Source organism: Mustelus asterias, chromosome 26 (genome assembly GCF_964213995.1).
Source record: "Mustelus asterias chromosome 26, sMusAst1.hap1.1, whole genome shotgun sequence".
NCBI lineage: Eukaryota > Metazoa > Chordata > Chondrichthyes > Carcharhiniformes > Triakidae > Mustelus > Mustelus asterias.
The window spans coordinates 43,471,615-43,492,692 of record NC_135826.1 but is presented as its reverse complement, the minus strand read 5'-3'; the positions used below and the strand labels follow the sequence as shown (position 1 = coordinate 43,492,692).

The 21,078-nt window shown below is 45.4% G+C and overlaps 1 protein-coding gene across 1 annotated transcript; it reads right to left on the bottom strand.

The window, feature by feature from the left end:
* Positions 1–42: 42 nt before the first annotated feature.
* Positions 43–21,078, bottom strand: rfxank (regulatory factor X-associated ankyrin-containing protein). The gene is made up of 9 exons (XM_078198621.1): positions 20,842–21,078; positions 14,914–15,235; positions 13,918–14,019; positions 12,525–12,590; positions 10,938–11,038; positions 8,303–8,428; positions 7,054–7,120; positions 2,519–2,599; positions 43–532 (listed from the first exon to the last, which is right to left on the bottom strand). The coding sequence occupies exons 1-9, from the start codon at positions 20,899–20,901 to the stop codon at positions 477–479; spliced, it is 981 nt and encodes a 326-aa protein (XP_078054747.1). The 5' UTR covers positions 20,902–21,078; the 3' UTR covers positions 43–476.

Genomic DNA, 21,078 nt, shown 5'->3' with positions numbered 1-21,078 from the left:
TGACTGAAAACATTTACAAAATCACAAGATGGAGAGGTATCTGGAAAAAAAAAGTCAACTTTTATTAAAAAAATAAACTTTTAAATGTCTTGTTTACATTTTGGAGATCTGCAGACAACTAACTCCCAAAATAAACCGCGGACTGACTGGTGCAGCTCAGTCAGATGCCAGCCCAGTTTAAAGAGCAGTTTTCCGTAACAATTGTGATTACATTAGTGACCGGTCCACCAATTTGGTTTGTCATCCATTAGAAACCATCTCCAGCTATTTCCTATGATTTTGTGGGCCTATAGCCTGTCGATTTTATCTTGCGTATTGGATAGGGTAGAGTAGGCCTCAAAAGCCTCCGCTGCTCTCGATGAGCTTCAGGCTGCAGTCTTCAGGTAGGTTGTAGGGTTAAAAAAAAACAGCCTTGACTAGTGTTTGCTTGCTGGTCCCGCTGAACCAAGGCTGGTTCCATTGCTTGTGCCTTTTGGTCACTCCTTGTTGCTCTGAAGCAGCTTCAGTACATGGTTTTCAATAACTTGTTGGACTAAAGTACAAATAGTTAACAATGTGAAAAGGATGTTTTTTTTAAAAATGTACACAAATACTGATTATCCAGGAATATGCTCAGTTTTCAAGACAATAGATTTTTGATCACTAAGGAAATGGAGGAATAGCTGGGAAAGTGGAGCGGAAGTGGAAGATCTACCATGATTGCATTGGATGGTGGAACAGGCTGAAGGGGCCAAATGGTCTACTCCTGTTCCTATTTCTTATGTTATAGAGTCTTAGAGGTTTACAGCATGGAAACAGGCCCTTCGGCCCAACTTGTCCATGCCGCCCTTTTGTTTTAAAACCCCAAAGCTAATCCCAATTGCCCGCATTTGGCCCATATCCCTCTATACCCATTGTACCCATGTAACTATCTAAATGCTTTTTAAAAGACAAAATTGTACAAAATCTATTACTACCTCTGGGCAGCTTGTTCCAGACACTCGCCACCCTCTGTGTGGAAACAATTGCCCCTCTGGACACTTTTGTATCTCTCCCCTCTCACCTTAAACCTATGCCCTCTAGTTTTAGACTCCCCTACCTTTGGGAAAAGATATTGACTATCTAGCTGATCTGTGCCCCTCATTATTTTATAGACCTCTATAAGATCACCCCTCAGCCTCCTATGCTCCAGAGAAAAAAGTCCCAGTCTATCCAGCCTCTCATTATAACTCAAACCATCAAGTCCTGGTAGCATCCTAGTAAATCTTTTCTGCATTCTTTCTAGTTTAATATTCTTTCTATAATAGGGTGACCAGAATTGCACACAGTATTCCAAGTGTGGCCTACCAATGTCTTGTACAACTTCAACAAACACTGGGCTTGCCAGTGATGGCCGCGCGCAATGAATGAATAAAACAAACATGTCTTCCTTTGACCTTTTGATACTTGACTGAAAACATTTACAAAATCACAAGATGGAGAGGTATCTGGAAAAAAAAAGTCAACTTTTATTAAAAAAATAAACTTTTAAATGTCTTGTTTACATTTTGGAGATCTGCAGACAACTAACTCCCAAAATAAACCACGGACTGACTGGTGCAGCTTAGTCAGATGCCAGCCCAGTTTAAAGAGCAGTTTTCCGGAACAATTGTGATTACATTAGTGACCGGTCCACCAATTTGGTTTGTCATCCATTAGAAACCATCTCCAGCTATTTCCTACAATTTTGTGGGCCTATAGCCTGTCGATTTTATCTTGCCAACTTCTGTATTCAATGTTCTGACCGATGAAGCCAAGCATGCCGAATGCCTTCTTCACCACTCTGTTCTTATACTTTTCTTTCCCCCCCCCCACCCTTCCTTCCTTTCTTATGATCTCAGAGGTAGGCCATTCAGCCCCTCGAGCCACGTTGCGCCATTCAATTAGATCTATCTTTTGACTCCATCCGCCCGCCTTGGTTTCATAACCATTAATAGGCTTGCCAAGCGAAACTTATCAACCTTAGTTTTGACTTTTTCCAGTTGACCGCCAGTGCATCAGCACTTTAGGGTGAAGAGTTCTGGCCAAGCTAGCAGCACATGCTCACATTGGACTCCAGCCTCAGTGTTACCGTCCAGAGGCTTCATATAAATGACCATTCTTTATATGTAAATCTTAGCGGTCAATGTCAGTTATTCAATTATTAGCCTTAGGTTGCTCTCGCTACACACACGCGCGCGCGCGCACACACACACATCCCATTCAAAACTAGATAGCAACCAGTTGTAGAAGCCCTGGTTGATTCTCTCCTCATTTTGATTGGCCCTGATCTATCCATTATCACTCGAGTCAATGTTGGGGCGCATCACAGTTGAGAGAAAAGTTGAGAAACCCTGAACCTATCATTTCAAACCACCACAAATGCAGCCTCTAGCTGCATGACAGTGGGTGACTCCATGTGGGACATGAATTTGGTTCTTCCAGAAGAGAGAGGGAAGAAAATTGAAAGAGGGAGGGAAAAAGGGATATCAAGGAGCTGAAAGGAATGATGAAGACTTGCCTTTTTTAAAGCCCAGAGCTACAGCCAGATCCATAGGACTGTAACCAGAGTCTGCCTCCATGGTTAAATCTGCACCTTTGGCTGTTGAGAGAGAGAAACACGGCTACCATTAAACTCGAGAGCTAAATAAATCTGCTCTTTTGGTATAAAGCCCTCAAGGAGTCACTGTTTTCCTCAGCCTATTTGGGATGAGCTATCAAATTAAGGTTATGATGGGAATCGACATTGAATTCTATGCTGGAGGGTTTAAATCCAAGGGAACAGGCATTAAAAAGGACAACAAAGGGGAAAGTTAGAACTTTTGAACACAGTATTGTAGAGTTATGGAATATATTACCAGGGATCTTCATTGACTCAGGGCAGGAGAAGAAGGGTAAGGAGAAAGTAAGTTGTGTTCCTGGAGAAACAGATTGAGGGACTTGGGGAGTGACTCCCTCCATAAATTGCAACTAGTACAAAACTCTGCAGCATGAATCCTGTCCCACATGAAATCAAAAGACGTAGGAGCAGAATTAGGCCACTCGGCCCATCAATCATAGCTGATATTTTTCTTATCCCAGCTCCTGACTTTTCCCCATAACCCCTGATCCCCTTACTAATCAAGAACCTACACATTCAATTCAAAAGCCTTGTCCTTTAAGTTCCTTTATGGCCGCCCTCACCCTGTATCTACAGCCATTCGCTTCCCAAACTACCTTTGTCTCAGATGTATTTCTGGGAGATGTCACCACGTGCCACACAAGAATAGGGAGCAGGCGTAGGCCATTTGACCCCTTGCGCCTGTCCCTCCATTTGATAAGATCATTGCTGATCTGATTGTGGCCTTGAATCTATGTTCCCATTTGCTCCCCATAACCCTCGATTCCCTTGCTGATCAAAGATCTATTTAACTCAGCCTCTTTTATCTCAGTATTGAACATTTTCATAGAAGCATAGAAAATAGGAGCTGGAATAGGCCATGCGGCCCTTCGAGCCTGCTCCATCATTCATTATGATCATGGCTGACCATCCAACTCAGTAGCCCAATCTGGCTTCCCCCCTCTTCCCCCACCCTTCGCCCCATATTCTTTGCTTCTTGAAAACGTACAATGTTTTGGCCTCAACTGCTTTATGTGGTAGCGAATTCCAGGCCCATCCAGCCTGTTCCACCATTCATTATGATCATGGCTGATCATCAAATTCAATATCCTGATCCCCCCCCCCCCTTCCTCTCATATCCCTTGATCCCTTTAGCCCCAAGAGTAATATCTAATTTCTTCTTGAAATCACAATGTTTTGGCCTCAACTACTTTCTGTGGGAGTGAATTCCACACATGCACCACTCTCTAAGTGAAGAAATTTCTCCTCACCTCAGTCCTAAAAGGTTTATCCCTTATCCTCAAACTATGACTCTAGTTCTGGATTCCCCCATCATCAGGAACATTCTTTCTGAATCTACCCAGTCTAATCCTGTTAGAATTGTACAAGTTTCTATGAGATCCCCTCTCACTCTTCTAAACTCCAGTGAATACAATCCTAATCGACTTAGTCTCTCCTCATATGACCTGGCGCAGAGGAGATTCACCCAGTATGCTGCTTCGGATGGAACATTTATAAGTTATGGAGAGAGGTTGGATAGGCTTGGGTTGTTTTCATTGGAGCAGAGAAGTCTGAGGAGGTGATCCGATCGAGGTGTACAAGATTATGAGGGGCATGGATAGAGGGTCTGGAATGCACTGCCTGGGAGGGTGGTGGAGGCGGGATGCCTCACATCCTTTAAAAAGTATCTGGATGAGAACTTGGCACGTCATAACATTCAAGGTTATGGGCCAAGTGCTGGCAAGTGGGATTAGGTGGGAAGTCAGATGTTTCTCGCGTGTTGGTGCAGACTCAATAGACCAAAGGGCCTCTTCTGCGCTGTATGATTCATGAATCACAAAACGTTGGTAAGCAAGTGTTGTTGCGTTTAGTGCATGAAGAATTGAGTATAAAAGAGAGGAAGTTTTGCTACAGTTGTACAGGGCATTGAGATTACATCTGGAGTACCCTGATACCATTTTGGTCTTCTTGCTTAAGAAAGAAAGAATTGCATTGGAAGCAGTTCAGAGAAGGTTCACTAGATTGATTCCTAGAATGGAGTTATGAGGAAATGTTGAGCAGGTTGGGCCTATATCCATTGGAGTTTAGAAGATTTAGAGGTGACTTATTGAAATGTGTAAGATCCTGAGGGTAGTTGGTGAGGCCACACCTGGAGTATTGGGTGGAGTTTTGGTGTCCTTATCTGAGGATGTCCTTGCTAGAGAGGAAATAGAGCGAAGGTTTACTAAGTTAATTCTTGGGATGGTAGGTCTGTCATACAGTTCTGGTCATCCTATTGCAGAAAGGATATTATTAAACTAGAAAGAGTGCAGAAAAGATTTACGAGGATGCTACTGGGACTTGATGGTTTGAGTCATAAGGAGAGGCTGGACAGACTGGGACTTTTTTCTCTGGAGTGTAGAACGCTGAGGGGTGATCTTATAGAGGTCTATAAAATAATGAGGGGCACAGATAGGTAGATAGTCAACATCTTTTCCCAAAAGTAGGGGAATCTAAAACTAGAGGACATAGGTTTAAGGTGAGAGGGGAGAGATACAAAAGTTTCCAGAAGGGCAATTTTTTCACAGAGGGTGGTGAGTGTCTGGAACAAGCTGCCAGAGGTATTGTAGAGGCTGGTACAATTTTGTCTTTTAAAAAGCATTTAGACAGTTACATGGGTAAGATGGGTATAGAGGGATATGGGCCAAATGGGGGCAACTGGGACTACTTAGGGGTTTAAAAAAAAAGGGCATGGACAAATTGGGCCGAAGGGCCTGTTTACATGCTGTAAACCTCTAGATATGAGAAAAGACTAAGCTGGTTAGGATCATATTCATTGGGGTTTATAAGAGTCATGATGTGGAGATGCCGGCGTTGGACTGGGGTAAACACAGTAAGAAGTTTAACAACACCAGGTTAAAGTCCAACAGGTTTATTTGGTAGCAAAAGCCACACAAGCCTTCGGAGCTCTAAGCCCCTTCTTCAGGTGAGTGGGAATTCTGTTCACAAACAGAGCTTATAAAGACACAGACTCAATTTACATGAATAATGGTTGGAATGCGAATACTTACAACTAATCAAGTCTTTAAGAAACAAAACAATGGGAGTGGAGAGAGCATCAAGACAGGCTAAAAAGATGTGTATTGTCTCCAGTCTTGTCTGGAGACAATACACATCTTTTTAGCCTGTCTTGATGCTCTCTCCACTCCCATTGTTTTGTTTCTTAAAGACTTGATTAGTTGTAAGTATTCGCATTCCAACCATTATTCATGTAAATTGAGTCTGTGTCTTTATAAGCTCTGTTTGTGAACAGAATTCCCACTCACCTGAAGAAGGGGCTTAGAGCTCCGAAAGCTTGTGTGGCTTTTGCTACCAAATAAACCTGTTGGACTTTAACCTGGTGTTGTTAAACTTCTTACTGTGTTTATAAGAGTGACAGGGTCATCTGCTTGCTCGGGTGGATATAAAAGATCCCATAGCTCTATTTCAAAGAAGAACAGGGGAGTTACCCTTGGTGTCTTGGCCAATATATATATACTTCAATCAACATCACTAAAAGCAGATTATCTGATCATTATCACATTATATTTCTGTTTATGGGAACTTGTTGCATGGTGCAAATTGGCTGCCATCTTTCCAAAATTACAACAATGACTACACTTCAAAAGAACAAGTATTTCATTGGCTGCAAAGCGCTTTGAGATGTCCAGGTGAGATTTTCCAATCATGCAAAGTACTATATAAATGGAAGTCTTTTGTTTTAAAGCGCATCCCTTAATTCTTATCATTATTAAACTGCATCTGCTATGTGTCTGCCCTGTTCAGAAGTCTGTCCATGATTTGCTGAAGTCTGCTACTACCCTGTTTGCTATTTGCTACACTGTTTAAGTTTATTTATTAGTGTCACAAGTAGGCTGACATTAACACTGCAATGAAATTACTGTGAAAATCCCCTAGTCACCACACTCTGGCACACTAAGGGAGAATTTATCATGGCCAATGCACCTAACCAGCATGTCTTTCAGACTGTGGGAGGAAATTGGAGCACCCGAAGGAAACCCACGTAGACACGGGGAGAATGTGCAGACTCTGCACAGACAGTGACCCAAGCCGGGAATCGAACCTGGATCCTAGCGCTGTGAGACAGCAGTGCTAACCACTGTGCTGCCCCCAGCTTATATCAACCACAGACTTCAAAATTACACTAACTAAACTGACAACATGTTGCAATTTTTAAGTCCCATCTCTGTTTTTTTGCACTCAGCAAAGATTCCACCCCGCACCAAAATGAGGCATGGTTTCAGCTGCTTTTTTTGGGTGATGTTTCCCGAGGGAGGAACATTGGTCAGGACCCTGGGATAACTCCCTCCGACAGAACTTCCGTCTGTGGCTTTACAAATACGAGTTCAACACACTCCCCCTTTCACCCAAATACGCTGACCCAAACCCCTCCCCTCCCCTCCCCAATTAAAACTTACCCAGTAGAACTTCCACACACTTCACATGATTTCCGTGCACTGCGTACAGCAACGGAGTTCCCCCATTCTGTGAAAAGCACACAGCAGCTTATTGTAGTACAGTGCAGTCTAAGGAGACACACAACTAACCCCTTATTGCAAAAGTGTCCCAGTTATGACCGAATGGGCTATCATAGGTGCATATACAGGGGGAGCTAGATAAGCACATAAAGGAGAAAGGAATAGAAGGAAATGGTATTAGAGAAAGAGGGATGGCAGGAGAATCCTATAAAGAATAAAGACCAGTATAGGCCAGTTGGGCCAAATGGCCTGTTTCTGTGCTGTCATTCTATATCTGACTGTTTCTGGTATCCAAACACTTTGGCACTTTCCCTCAATTTGTCTGTGTAACGCAGTAGTAAATTCATTAGCTAGGATGGGCTGATTCAAACAGTTTTAATTGAACATTGGAAGTAGCTAAAGAACTTTAAACTGACCATTATTCTAATTTTTATATGCACTGCCCAAAGACGGAGGTGTCACATTTAACAGTCTTTGCTGCGAAAATATGAGTCCCGCAGCAATGTAATTTCTTCACACACACCCACACTCACACACACCCTCCCCACACACACACTCACTCTCACACACACACACACCCCCCCACACACACACCCTCCACACACACACACCCAATCCACCCCACAGTCACACACACCCACCTCCCCCCACCCAACACACACACATACACACTCACACACACCCTCCCCACACACACACACACTCACTCTCACACACACACACACCCAATCCACCCCACAGTCACACACACCCACCTCCCCCCACCCAACACACACACATACACACTCACACACACATACACACCCACCCCCAGACACACACACCCCCCCACACACACTCACTCACACACACCCACACTCCCCCCACACACACCCCCCCCACACACTCACCCCTCCCCACACAAACCCACATCCACCCCACACACACATCCACCCCCCCACACACACACACCCACCCCCCCCACACACACACACCCACACCCCCCCACAGACACACCCCCCCCACACCCACACCCCCCCACAGACACACCCCCCCCACACACACACCCCTCCCCACACACACATCCACCCCCCCACACACACATCCACCCCCCCCCCACACACACACACCCACCCCCCCACACCCACCCACACACACATACACACACAAGCCAAACAAATCAGGCAGTCTAGCTCCTGTGTTACCTTACCCAGTCATAAATGTTGACGTCCACTCCATGGTCAAGGAGCAGCAGGACAATGTCGGTATATCCCTGGATGCTCGCCAGCGATAACGTGCTCTCCCGCTCCTTCGCCAGAGTGTGGGGGTCGGCACCCTGTCACAACAGCAAGCAAACTGGTGTCAAAGCTTCAAGTCAACCATTTCATCCAAGACATTCCTTTCATTCGTACGGAGTAGGTACGCGTTCCAATTCTAATCTTTCTCTTCTCGGTTTACAGTTTCATTATGCACTGGCAGTGTCCTGGACTCTCACTCGATTCTTTGTCTGTCTGTCTGTGCGTCAGCCTAAGTGGTTATTCGACTGTGTAGTGCTTCACAGTCAAACATGATCCTGTCCCACAGGCAATCTGTCCAGCAGACCTCACTTAATTATTGATTATTATTAATAGTAATTAATCATAATACTCTCTAACACATTGATGCGAGGGTTAATTACATTGCTCCTCCAGTGGTTCCTGGACTGTCACTGAGTCTGGGGTCTCCCAGATCTAAGTAGTTCAGTAGTACACTGGACAGTGATATTAGGCAATGCACTGTTAGTTGAACCAACAAAAGCAGTTTAATTCTATCTGATTGGTAGCAAATTGGATAGGAGTGCCACACAGATGACCCTGAGATCCTAGTCATAGAATCATAGAATCCCTACAATGCGGAAGGCAGCCATTCGGCCCAGAGTCTGCACCAGCCACAATCCCAACCAGGTCCTATTCACGAAACACCACATTATTTACTCTGCTAATCCCCCTGACACTAGGGTCAATTTAGCCTGGCCAATCAACCTAACCTGCACATCTTTGGACTGTGGGAGGAAACGGGAGCACCTGGAGAAAACCCACGCAGACACGAGGAGAACGTGCAAACTCCACACAGACAGTGACCCGAGGCCGGAATTGAACCCGGGTCCCTGGCACTGTGAGGCAGCAGTGCTAACCACTGTGCCACCATGCCGCCCAAAGTCTTGGCTGTTGGGCTGTGTGGGTAGCACCAAGCATAGAGTGGGCTCGCTTCCACAGGGAGGGGTGCTCTACCCACTGTTGTTCTTGACCTGAGACTATTTAAAACTGCCACTTGCCTGAAATAGGTGTTCTGTTCTTCAATAACAAAATTGTATTTATATACCATGGTAGCACAGTGGTTAGCGCTGCTGCCTCACAGCGCCAGGGACCCAGTATCGATTCCAGCCTCGGTGGCTGCGTGGAGTTTGCACATTCTCCCCGTGTTTGACTGGGTTTCCTCCGGGTGCCCCGGTTTCCTCCCACACTCCAAAAATGTGCAGGTTACATGGATTGGCCATGCTAAATTCCCCCTTAGGGTCCCAAGATGTGTAGCTTAGGGGGATTAGCGGGGTAAATACGTGGGGTTACGGGGATAGGGCCTGGGTAAGATGCTCTGTCAGAGAGTTGGTGCAGACTCGACGGGCCGAATGTCCTCTTTCTGCACCGTAGGGATTCTATGATTCTCTAAGCTAGTGAAAGGCCCCATGTTACTTTGCAGGAGCAAAAGTTTTGACATTGAGTCACAGAAGGAGGTTTCCAGGCAGAGGTTTTAAAGAGTATCTTCAAGGAGGCAAAGAGATTTAGACAGAAAATTCCAGAGTTTTGAGGTCTTGGCAGCTGCCATTAGTGGCAATGCAGGTGGAGAAGGTAGTCAAGAAGGCATATGGCATGCTTGCCTTCATCAGCCAGGGCATTGAGTTTAAAAACTGGCAAGTCATGTTGCAGCTTTATAGAACCTTAGTTAGGCTGCACTTGGAATATAGTGTTCAATTCTGGTCGCCACACTACCAGAAGGATGTGGAGGCTTTGGAGAGGGTACAAACAAGCTTTACCCAGATGTTGCCTGCTATGGAGGGCATCAGCTATGAGGAGAGGTTGGAGAAACTTGGTTTGTTCTCACTGGAACGATGGAAGTTGAGGGGCGACCTGAAAGAAGTCTACAAGATTATGAGAGGCACGGACAGAGTGGATAGTCAGAAGCTTTTTCCCAGGGTAGAAGAGTCAATTATTAGGGGGCATAGGTTTAAGGTGCGAGGGGCAAGGTTAAAGAAGATGTACGAGGCAAGTATCTTGTATAGAGGGTGGTGGGTGCCTGGAACTTGCTGCTGGGGGAGGTAGTGGAAGCAGATACGATAGTGACTTTTAAGGGACGTCTTGACAAATACATGAATAGGATGGAAATAGAGAAATATGGTCCCCGGAAGGGTAGGGGGTTTTAGTTCATCCGGGCAGCATGGTCGGTGCAGGCTTAGAGGGCCTGTTCCTGTGCCGTAATTTTCTTTGTTCTTTAGTAAAATCAGGGATGCTCAAGAGGCCAGAATTAGATGAGCACAGAAATTTCGAAGGGCTGGTGGAGAATGACAGAGATTGGGAGGGGTGTTGGGTGGAGCAGTGTGAAGCCATGGAGGAATTCAAAAAGGATGAGAATTCTGAAATTGAGGCATTTCTTATCCGAGAGTCAATGTCTCAATTATTGAGTGCAACATTTCACAAAACGGTTTTTAAAGTCGCCCTAGCTTTGCAAATGTCTGTATCTCATCAGTGAATGGATAAAGTTGTCTTGAAAGCAGCATAGTGAAAAACCAGATAATGTTCCCATTGCCTCACCATTTGGAGCAAAAACTTCACAACAGATATTTCCCCAAACGCTGCCGCCCACATTAACGGGGTAAAGCCTCGCTCGTCTGGTATATTGAGCAATGAACTCCCTGTAAAATGGAAGAGAGTGCGTGAGTGAACAATAGTATTTTAAGGAAGATCCTGACTTGGAAATGTATCGCCGTTCCTTCGCAGTCGCTGGGTCAAAATCCTGGAATTCCGTCCCTAACAGCATTGTGGATCAACCCACAGAACATGGACTGCAGCGATTCAAGAAGGCAGCTCACCACCACCTTCTCAAGGGCAACTAGGGATCGGCAATAAATGCTAGCCAGCCAGCGACGCCCATGTCCCACGAATGAATAAAAAAAAGAAAGTTGTCTGAGCCATTCGGCCCATCGAACCTATCCACACCATTGTCTTCACCATGTCAGGTGATGTTGCTCGTAAACAGCACTTATGATTGGGCCATTACGTAAGAACCGTTTGCCACTGAGGTTACAAAGACAGAGAAAGTGTAATGTACAGGCATAGATTTACAAATAGGAGAAGGCCATTCAGCCCCTTGAATCTGTTCCACCATTCAATTAGATCATAGCCAATTTGGACAACACCATTAACACACCTTTACTCCTGTTGCTAAGATATTGGAGTAGGTCATGAACCTTGGAGCCTCATGACCATTCAATGAGATCATGGCTGAATTCTTTAGTGTCTGGGCAGCACGGTGCCACAGCGGTTAGCACTGCTGCCTCACAGCGCCAGAGACCCAGATTCAATTCCGACTTTGGGTGACTGTGTGGAGTTTGCACGTTCTCCCCGTGTCTGCGTGGGTTTCCTCCGGGTGCTCCGGTTTCCTCCCACAGTCCAAAGGTCTGCAGGTTAGGTGGATTGGACATGCTAAATTGCCCCTTAGTGTCAGGGGGATTAGCAAGGTGAATGCGTGAGGTTGCGGGGATAGAGCCTGGGTGGGATTGTTGTCGGCGCAGGCTTGATGGGCCAAATGGCCTTTTTCTGCACTGTAGGGATTCTATAATTCTATTCTGTGAAAATCTATGACTCTCAGTCTTTAATATTTTCAACAACTGAGCACTTGGAGTAGAGAATACCAATGACTGAAGAAATTTCTCTTCATCTCAGTTTTAATGTCCCACCCTTTCTCCTGAGACTGTGACCCCCCTCGCTCTCCAGCCAAGTGAAGAGGCCTTTCCGTATCTAGGCCATCAAGCCTTCTTTAAAAAAAGTTATGTTTCAAGTGAAATCACATAAACTCCAGAGAATATAGGAATCAGGCTCAGTGACAGATTCATATAGATTTTTGAATTGGAGGGGACAGAATATCGATTATATTGTTGGACTAGTAAATCTGAGGCCTGGAATAATAATCCAGAGAATGGGAGTTCAGTTCCTAGCAGGGTATTTAAACTTGTTTTTAAAAAAAGCTAAGATTGAGTTGTTATCAGTAAAAGTGGTCGTAAATGTGGCAAATTATTACGTCCCCAGAGCATTAGGCTGGGCCTTTGGATTACTGGTTCAGTGGCATTGCCACTACGCTGCTGTCTCCCCCTCTAGCCCGGCTCCACTTCCCACGCTCACCTTGTTGGAGATGTGACATTAGTTGGACCAGGTCTCCTTGAGCAGCTAACTGATGAATGGATAATGCTGTAAAGGGAGCAAGAAAAAGATTTGTCAACTTGAGTACAAAATGTCTAGTGGATAAAGTGTGTCTGTGTGTGGGGGGGCGCGGGGAGGGGTAGCGAGAGGGGGAGGGGAGGGTGTTTCCAAATTGTGCAAATGGACCTGAATTCTTCCCCACTGGAACTTTCTTCCCTCATACTCAGGTAGGGGTTTAGCCCAGGATGTTAACGCGAGTCTCTGCTCTGGTCTCTCCCTTGGCTGTGGCTCAGTGGGTAGCACTCTCTGAGTCAGAAAATTCCAGCTCCACTGGAACGACAGGGGTTGAGGGGTGACCTGATAGAAGTCTACAAGATCATGAGGGGCATGGACAGAGTGGATAGTCAGAAGCTTTTTTCCAGAGTGGAAGAGTCAATTGCTAAGGGGCGTAGGTTTAAAGTGTGAGGGTGCAAGGTTGAAAGGAGATGTACGAGGCAAGTTTTTTTACACAGAGGGTGGTGGGTGCCTGGAACTCGCTGCCGGGGGAGGTAGTGGAAGCAGATACGATAGTGACTTTTAAGGGACGTCTGGACAAATACATCAATAGGATGGGAATAGAGGGATATGGTGCCTGGAAGGGTAGGGGGTTTTAGTTCAGACGGGCAGCATGGTCGGTGCAGGCTTGGAGGGCCGAAGGGCCTGTTCCTGTGCTGTAATTTTCTTTATTCTTTGTGCACAGTTGACACTGGAGGACAAAAATCCACACCACTGGAGTACTGAGGGAGTGTTGCACTGTCAGAGGTACCATCTCTTGGATAAGGTGTTTAACCAAGACTCCATCTGCTGTCTTGGGTGAATATAAAATACCTCAACGTGTTAGAATGTAACCGGTGATAACTTTGTATTGGATGTAATGAGACCAATAGTAACAAGCTGTGAGGGTCAGCTGACCCAATAAACCATGGAACCAATTACAGAATGATGTGATGGTCAGCTGACCAGCTGACTCACTATAAATAAGAACCTGTTGGGAATTGTGGGGAAGCTTGGAGTGGCCCAGGGTGAGGCCCCAAGTTTGGAGTAATGATGTTTCTTTATTAAATACTTTGATTTATAAATTGGAGTAAGTTTTGTTATATTTTTATTGTCTGCATTTGAAGAGTTACTTCTGATGAAACACAAGACACTATTTCGAAGAAGAGCAGACGAGTTACACCTGATGTTTTGATAATGTTTATCCCTCAACCAACATCAAGACAGAAGCAATATCTGGTCGTTATATTGCTGCGTGGGGGAGCTTTCTGGGTGCAAACGGACTGCCGTGTTTCGTACATTACAACATGACAAAATAAATACTAAAAGCCTGGATACTCACTGTCCAGGTTTGCTGGGAGTGAAGAGATCTCATTTCCGCGTTGTCTGTTTGTGAGCGTTGTGGCATACTTGTACGCGGGGCTGGATTTATCTGGAAGCTGTTCTGGAGAAAGAGAAACCATCCAGAACAGTTATGTTGTAATATTAGATGATCAGAAATAGGAGTAGGTCAGACTGCCCTTCAAGCCTGCTCCACCATTCAATACCATCATGGCTTATCCATAGAATCCCTACAGTGCAGAAGGCGACCATTCAGCCCATTGAGTCTGCACCGACCACAATCCCACCCAGGCTCTATTCCCATAACCCCACATATTTACCCTGCTAAACCCCTGACACTAGGGTCAAGTTATCATGGCCAATAAACCTAACCCACACATCTTTGGACTGTGGGAGGAAACCAGAGCACCCGGAGAAAACCCACGCAGACATGGGGAGAACGTGCAAACTCCACGCAGACAATGACCTGAGCCAGGAATCGAACCCGGGTCCCTGGCGCTGTGAGGCAGCAGTGCTAACCTCTGTGCCACCGTGCCGGCCCTACCTCAACTCCTTTTCCTGCCTTATCCCCATATTTCCTATATTCTTTTAGAATCCAAAAATCTATCAGTCTCAGTCTTAAAATACATTCAACGACTGGGTATCCAGTGCTCTTAGGATAGTAAGTTCCAGAGATTCACAACTGTGTGAGAGGAAACCGGAGCACCCGGAGAAAACCCACGCAGATACGGCGAGAACGTGCAAACTCCGCACAGACAGTGATCCAAGCCAGGAATCGAACCCGGGTCCCTGGCGCTGTGAGGCAGCAGTGCTAACCACTTGTGCCAAAAGTGCACCAGTCTGTTTGATCTTTCCTAATAGTTATAACCTCTCAGTCTGGTATTTAAACTTGAGGTGCCCCAGTTCCTCTCGTCATTTCTGGAACACCAAGGATGGGTTGCATGACTCCACTTACAGTGGACGCCAGCTTTCGCCAAGGTGCTTCCTTGTGACTTACCATTGGACGGTATGGAAACTGCTTCCGGGTCAGCTGCCATTTGATCTTTCTCCTGTTCTTGAGTGCTTTCAACATTGAGTGTTATAACTTGTAACTGATCGTTGACCTGCAGAGTTGCACACTTTATCTGGATTATGTTGCTTGGTGCCACCTCTGGTTCTTTCTTGCAAGTTTTATTTGAAGAAGAATTCTGGATTCCATTTTTGCACAGCAGTGGTTCATCGCATAGTTCTTTCCTGCTAATACCTTCCCCAACTCTTGTGGTTTCACCCTCACCTTGGCGGCCGCTTCTTTCTTCTCCATCCATTTTTCTGTGTGTCCTCTGAAATGGTAGCATGGAACTAAGAATCTATAGACACGTATTGTGATACCCTCTTTGATTCGATTTAATTTATTCATAGAATCCCTACAGTGAGTCTGCACCGACCACAACCCTACTCAGACCCTGTCCCTGTAACTTCATGTATTTACCCTGCTGGTCCCCCTAACACCAAGGGGCAATTTAACATGGCCGATCAACCTAATCTGTACAACTTTGGACTGTGGGAGGAAACACGCGCAGACACAGGAAGAATGCGCAAACTCCACAGACAGTCGTCCAAGGCTGGAATCGAACCCTGGTCCCTGGCGCTCTGAGGCAGCAGTGCTAACATGTATTGGGATACAGTGGAAAGTATTGTTTCTTGCGTGCTATGCAGACAAAGCATATCATTCATGGAGAAGGAAAGGAGAGGGTGCAGAATGTGGTGTTACAGTCATAGCTAGGGTGTAGAGATCAACTTAATGCAAGACTGGTCCATTCAAAAGTCTAATGGCAGCAGGGAAGAAGCTGTCACTGGTAATAAGGGTATTATTCCTAAGTTTTTGTGTTCAGCAAGCACTAGAAGATCCCCCCACACCCCCAATTGTTTTGGGAGTTACTGCCATCATTGCAATTCCAGATCACGCATTTCGAATGGACCTACCTTGCAATAAATTGACCTTTCTCTACCCCCTAGCTATGACTGTAACACTACATTCTCTCCTTGTAATAGGTCTGCAGAGGCAGAAGTCCCTTCACCAAAATCCCTTTATTTACAACTCTAACAGCAGTACACAGAGTGCTAACAGTCAGCAGCCTACCTCCAGGAGTGCCAGAGGAACTGACACTCCCGGTTAAATACAAGGCAAAGACCCCCTGATTGGCCCATCAATTGCATCCTTAATCGGGGAGTTCATACTTCAATAGAACATAAGAACTAGAAGTAGGAGTGGGCCATCTGGCCCCTCGAGCCTGCTCCGCCATTCAATAAGATCATGGCTGATCTTTTCGTGGACTCAGCTCCACTTACCCACCCGCTCACCATAACCCTTAATTCCTTTACTGTTCAAAGATTTATCCATTGTTGCCTTAAAAACATTCAATGAGGTAGCCTCAACTGCTTCACTGGGCAGGGAATTCCACAGATTCACAACCCTTTGTGTGAAGAAGTTCCTCCTCAACTGTCCTAAATCTTCTTCCCCTTATTTTGAGGCTATGCCCCCGAGTTCTAGTTTCACCCGCCAGTGGAAACAACTTCCCTGCTTCTATCTTATCTATTCCCTTCATAATCCTATATGTTTCCATAAGATCTCCCCCCATTCTTCTGAATTGCAATGAGTATAGGCCCAGTCTACTCAGTCTCTCCTCATAAGCCAACCCTCTCAACTCCGGAATCAACCTATGAATCTCCTCTGCACCCCCTCCAGTGCCAGTATATCCTTTCTCAAGGAGACCAAAACTATACACAGTACTCCAGGTGTGGCCTCACCAGCACCTTATATAGCTGCAACATAACCTCGCTGTTTATAAACTCCATCCCTCTAGCAATGAAGGACAAAATTCCATTTGCCTTCTTAATTACTTGCTGCACCTGCAAACCAACTCCTTGAGATTCCTGCACAAGGACACCCAGGTCCCTCTGCACAGCAGCATGCTGCAATTTTTTACCATTTAAATAAAAGTCCATTTTGCTGTTATTCCTACCAAAATGGATGACCTCACATTTACCAACATTGTACTCCATCTGCCAGACCCTCGCCCACTCACTTAGACTATCTATATCCCTTTGCAGACTTTCAGCGTCCTCTGCACACTTTGCTCTCCACCCATCTTAGTGTCATCTGCAAATTTTGACACACTACACTTGGGTCCCCAACTCCAAATCATCTATGTAAATCGTAAACAATTGCGGTCCCAACACTGATCCCTGAGGCACACCACTAGTCACTGATCGCCAACCAGGAAAACACCCATTTACCCCCACTCTTTGCTTTCTGTTAGTTAACCAATCCTCTATCCATGCTAAAACATTACCTGTAACACCGTGCACCTTTATCTTATGCAGCAATCTTTGGTGCGGCACCTTGTCAGATGCCTTCTGGAAATCCAGATACACCACATCCACAGGTTCCCCATTGTCCACTGCACATGTAATGTTCTCAAAGAATTCCACCAAATTAGTCAAACATGACCTTCCCTTCATGAACCCATGCTGCGTCTTACCAATGGGACAATTTATATCCAGATGTCTCGCTATTTCTTCCTTGATGATAGATTCAAGCATTTTCCCTCCGATGAAGTTAAGCTAACCGACCTATAGTTACCTGCCTTTTGTCTACTTCCTTTCTTAAACAGTGGCGTCACATTTGCTGTTTTCCAATCTGCGGGAACCACCCCAGAGTCCAGCGAATTGTGGTAAATTACCACTAGTGCATTTGCTATTTCTCCCGCCATCTCTTTTAGTACCCTGGGATGCATTCCATCAGGACCAGGAGACTTGTCTACCTTTAGCCCCATTAACTTGCCCAACACTACCTCTTTCGTGATAATGATAGTTTCTAGGTTCTCACCTGCCATAGCCTTCCTGTCATCAATTTTTGGCATGTTATTTGTGTCTTCCACTGTGAAGACCGACACAAAACACCTGTTCAATGCCTCAGCCATTTTCTCATTTCCAGTTATTACATCCCCCTTCTCATCCTCTAAAGGACCAATGTTTACTTTAGCCACTCTTTTTTGTTTTATATATTTGTAGAAACTTTTGCTATCTGTTTTTATATCCTGAGCTAGTTTACTCTCAGAATCCATCTTACTTTTCTTTATAGCTTTTTTCGGGGCTTTCTGCTGACCTTTAAAGATTTCCCAATCCTCTACATTCCCACTAATCTTTGCCACTTTGTATGCATTTTCTTTCAATGTGATACCCTCCTTTATTTCCTTAGACATCCATCTAAGGATAGGCCCAGCCTGTCCGAAAAGTGGGCCAAATCGGAGAAAGGGTTGTCCCAGGTATCCTTCAAACTTTATTTATTAGTGTCATAAGTCGGCTTACATTAACATCTGGTGAACTGGTGCGGCAACAATAATCTCTCCCTCAATGTCAACAAAACGAAGGAGATTGTCATCGACTTCAGGAAGCGTAAAGGAGAACATGCCCCTGTCTACACCAATGGGGATGAAGTAGAAAGGGTCAAGAGCTTCAAGTTTTTAGGTGTCCAGATCACCAACAACCTGTCCTGGTTCCCCCCATGCCGACACTATAGTTAAGAAAGCCTCTACTTTCTCAGAAGACTAAGGAAATTTGGCATGTCAGCTATGACTCTCATCAAATTTTACAGATGCACCATAGAAAGCATTCTCTCTGATTGTATCACAGCTTGGTATGGCTCCTGCTCTGCCCAAGACCGCAAAGAACTACAAAAGATCATGAATGCAGCCCAATCCATCACGCAAACCAGCCTCCCATCCATTGACTCTGTCTACACTTGCCGCTGCCTCAGCAAAGCAGCCAGCATAATTAAGGACCCCACGCATCCCAGACATTCTCTCTCCCACCTTCTTCCTTCGGGAAAAAGATACAAAAGTCTGAGCTCACGGACCAACCGACTCAAGAACAGCTTCTTCCCTGCTGCTGTCAGACTTTTGGATGGAATTACTTTGCATTAAGTTGATCTTTCTCTACACCCTCGCTATGATTGTAACACTACATTCTGCACTCTCTCATTTCCTTCTCTATGAACGTATGTTTTGTCTGTATAGCGCGCAAGAAACAATATTTTTCACCGTATGTTAACACATGTGACAATAAATCAAATCAAACCAAATCATAGCAATGAAGTTACGGTGAAAATCCCCTCGTCACCACACTCCGGCGCCTGTTCGGGTACACTGAGGGAGAATTTAGCATGGCCAATGCACCTAACCAGCACGTCTTTTGGACTGTGGGAGGAAACCGGAGCACCCGGAGGAAACCCACGCAGAGATAGAGAGAACGTGCTGACTCTGCACAGGCAGTGACCCAAGCCGGGAATTGAACCCGGGTCCCTGGCGCTGTGAGGCAGCAGTGCTAACCACTGTGCCATTGTGCTGGCTGGTTATTTTGAATAATGAGTGACGATTTTATTGAATCATATAAGATCCTGAGGGGACTGGACAGGGTGGAAAGATGGTCCTTCTTGTGAGAGAGACTAGAACCGTTTAAAAATTAAGGGTCTCCCTTTTAATGAGGAGAATCTTTTCTCTGAAGGTTATGAGTCTGTGGAACTTTCCCAGAGAGCAGTGGGAAGTTGGGTCATTGAATTCAACCAAAGTTAAGTGAGAGATTGTTGATCGACGAGGAGTTAAGGGTTAATGGAGGCAGACAGGAAAATGGAGTTGAGACCAATAACAGTTCAGCCATGATCTTATCGAATCACAGAATCCTTACAGTGCAGGAGAAGGCCATTTGGCCCATTGGATCTTCATCAACTCTCCAATAGAGCATCCCATCCAGGCCCTATTGGGTGGCACGCTGGCACAGTGGTTAGCACTGCTGCCTCACAGCGCTAGGGACCCGGGTTCGATTCCCTGCTTGGGTCACTGTTGTGTGGAGTCTGCACGTTCTCCTCGTGTCTGCATGGGTTTCCTCCGGGTGCTCCAGTTTCTTCCCACAGTCCAAAGATGTGCGGGTTAGGTGGATTGGCCATGCTAAATTGCCCCTTAGTGTCAGGGGGACTAGCAAGGGTAAATGCATGGGGTGATAGGGATAGGGTCTGGATAGGATTGTGGTCAGTGTAGACTCGATGGGCCAAAAGTCCTCCTTCTGTACTGTAGGAATCCTATGATTCTATCCCCATAACCCCACATACTTTTGTCTCTAATCCCCCTAACCTATACATCTAGGGAACACGAAGGGGCAATTGACCATTGCTAATCCACCTAACCTGCACAACTTTGGACTGTGGGAGGAAACCAAAACACCCGGAGGACACCCACGCAGACATGGGGAGAACATGCAAACTCCACATAGACAGTCACCCAAGGCTGGAATTGAACCCAGATCCCTGCCGCAGTAAGGCAGCAGTGCTAACCACTGTGCCAACATGCCATGAAATGATTACAACTTGGTGTAATGTTCAAGAGGCCAGAGTCAGAGCACTGATATTTTGGGGGTTGTGGGGCTGGAGGAGATTAAAGATAGGAAGGGAGTGAGGGGGGATTTTAACATGAGGATCAGACAGTGCTTTTCATAGCTCTCTGTGGTTGCTTTTTAAAGCTGCAAAACGTCAACTAGTATAAAATAGTTTTACATTCTGCTCTCTGATCATTACCCTAACTTGTGACATTTTGGCAATGCTATCAGGCCTAATAGTGCCTTTCCAAACACATTTCCTGTAGTTTTCCAGGGAATAATTGCCGACTGTAAATCTCAAGAACACAGAATGATGCAGAAATAGATCTTTTGACATTGAAAACCATCTTGTAACCATTCTGAACATGCAAATTATTGGGACAACAGCAGAAACTCCAAATGCACCTCTGAATTGTAACAATGCTGCAATCTCAATACAGTAACATTCAACCCTCTGCCCAAGCTTGTTCCACTGAAAGCACTTGGTAAATAGATTTTTCAGATGCATGCACAATACCTCGTAATAGGAAGGAACCTCTGCAGTCAATTGCTGATATAATGCAATGTCGCTGTTCATGTAACAGCAGTGGACACTTCCCTACCAAAAGTGAAAGTAGCTTGCAATATCCCACAATGCAATTGAGAAGGTGAGCATTTTATTGCAGAATTATCAATGTGATTCCATGCAATTTTAACCAGATAACACAACTCCCCACTGGTGCACTGCACAAGCCCATTGCCCCCTCTGCACCCC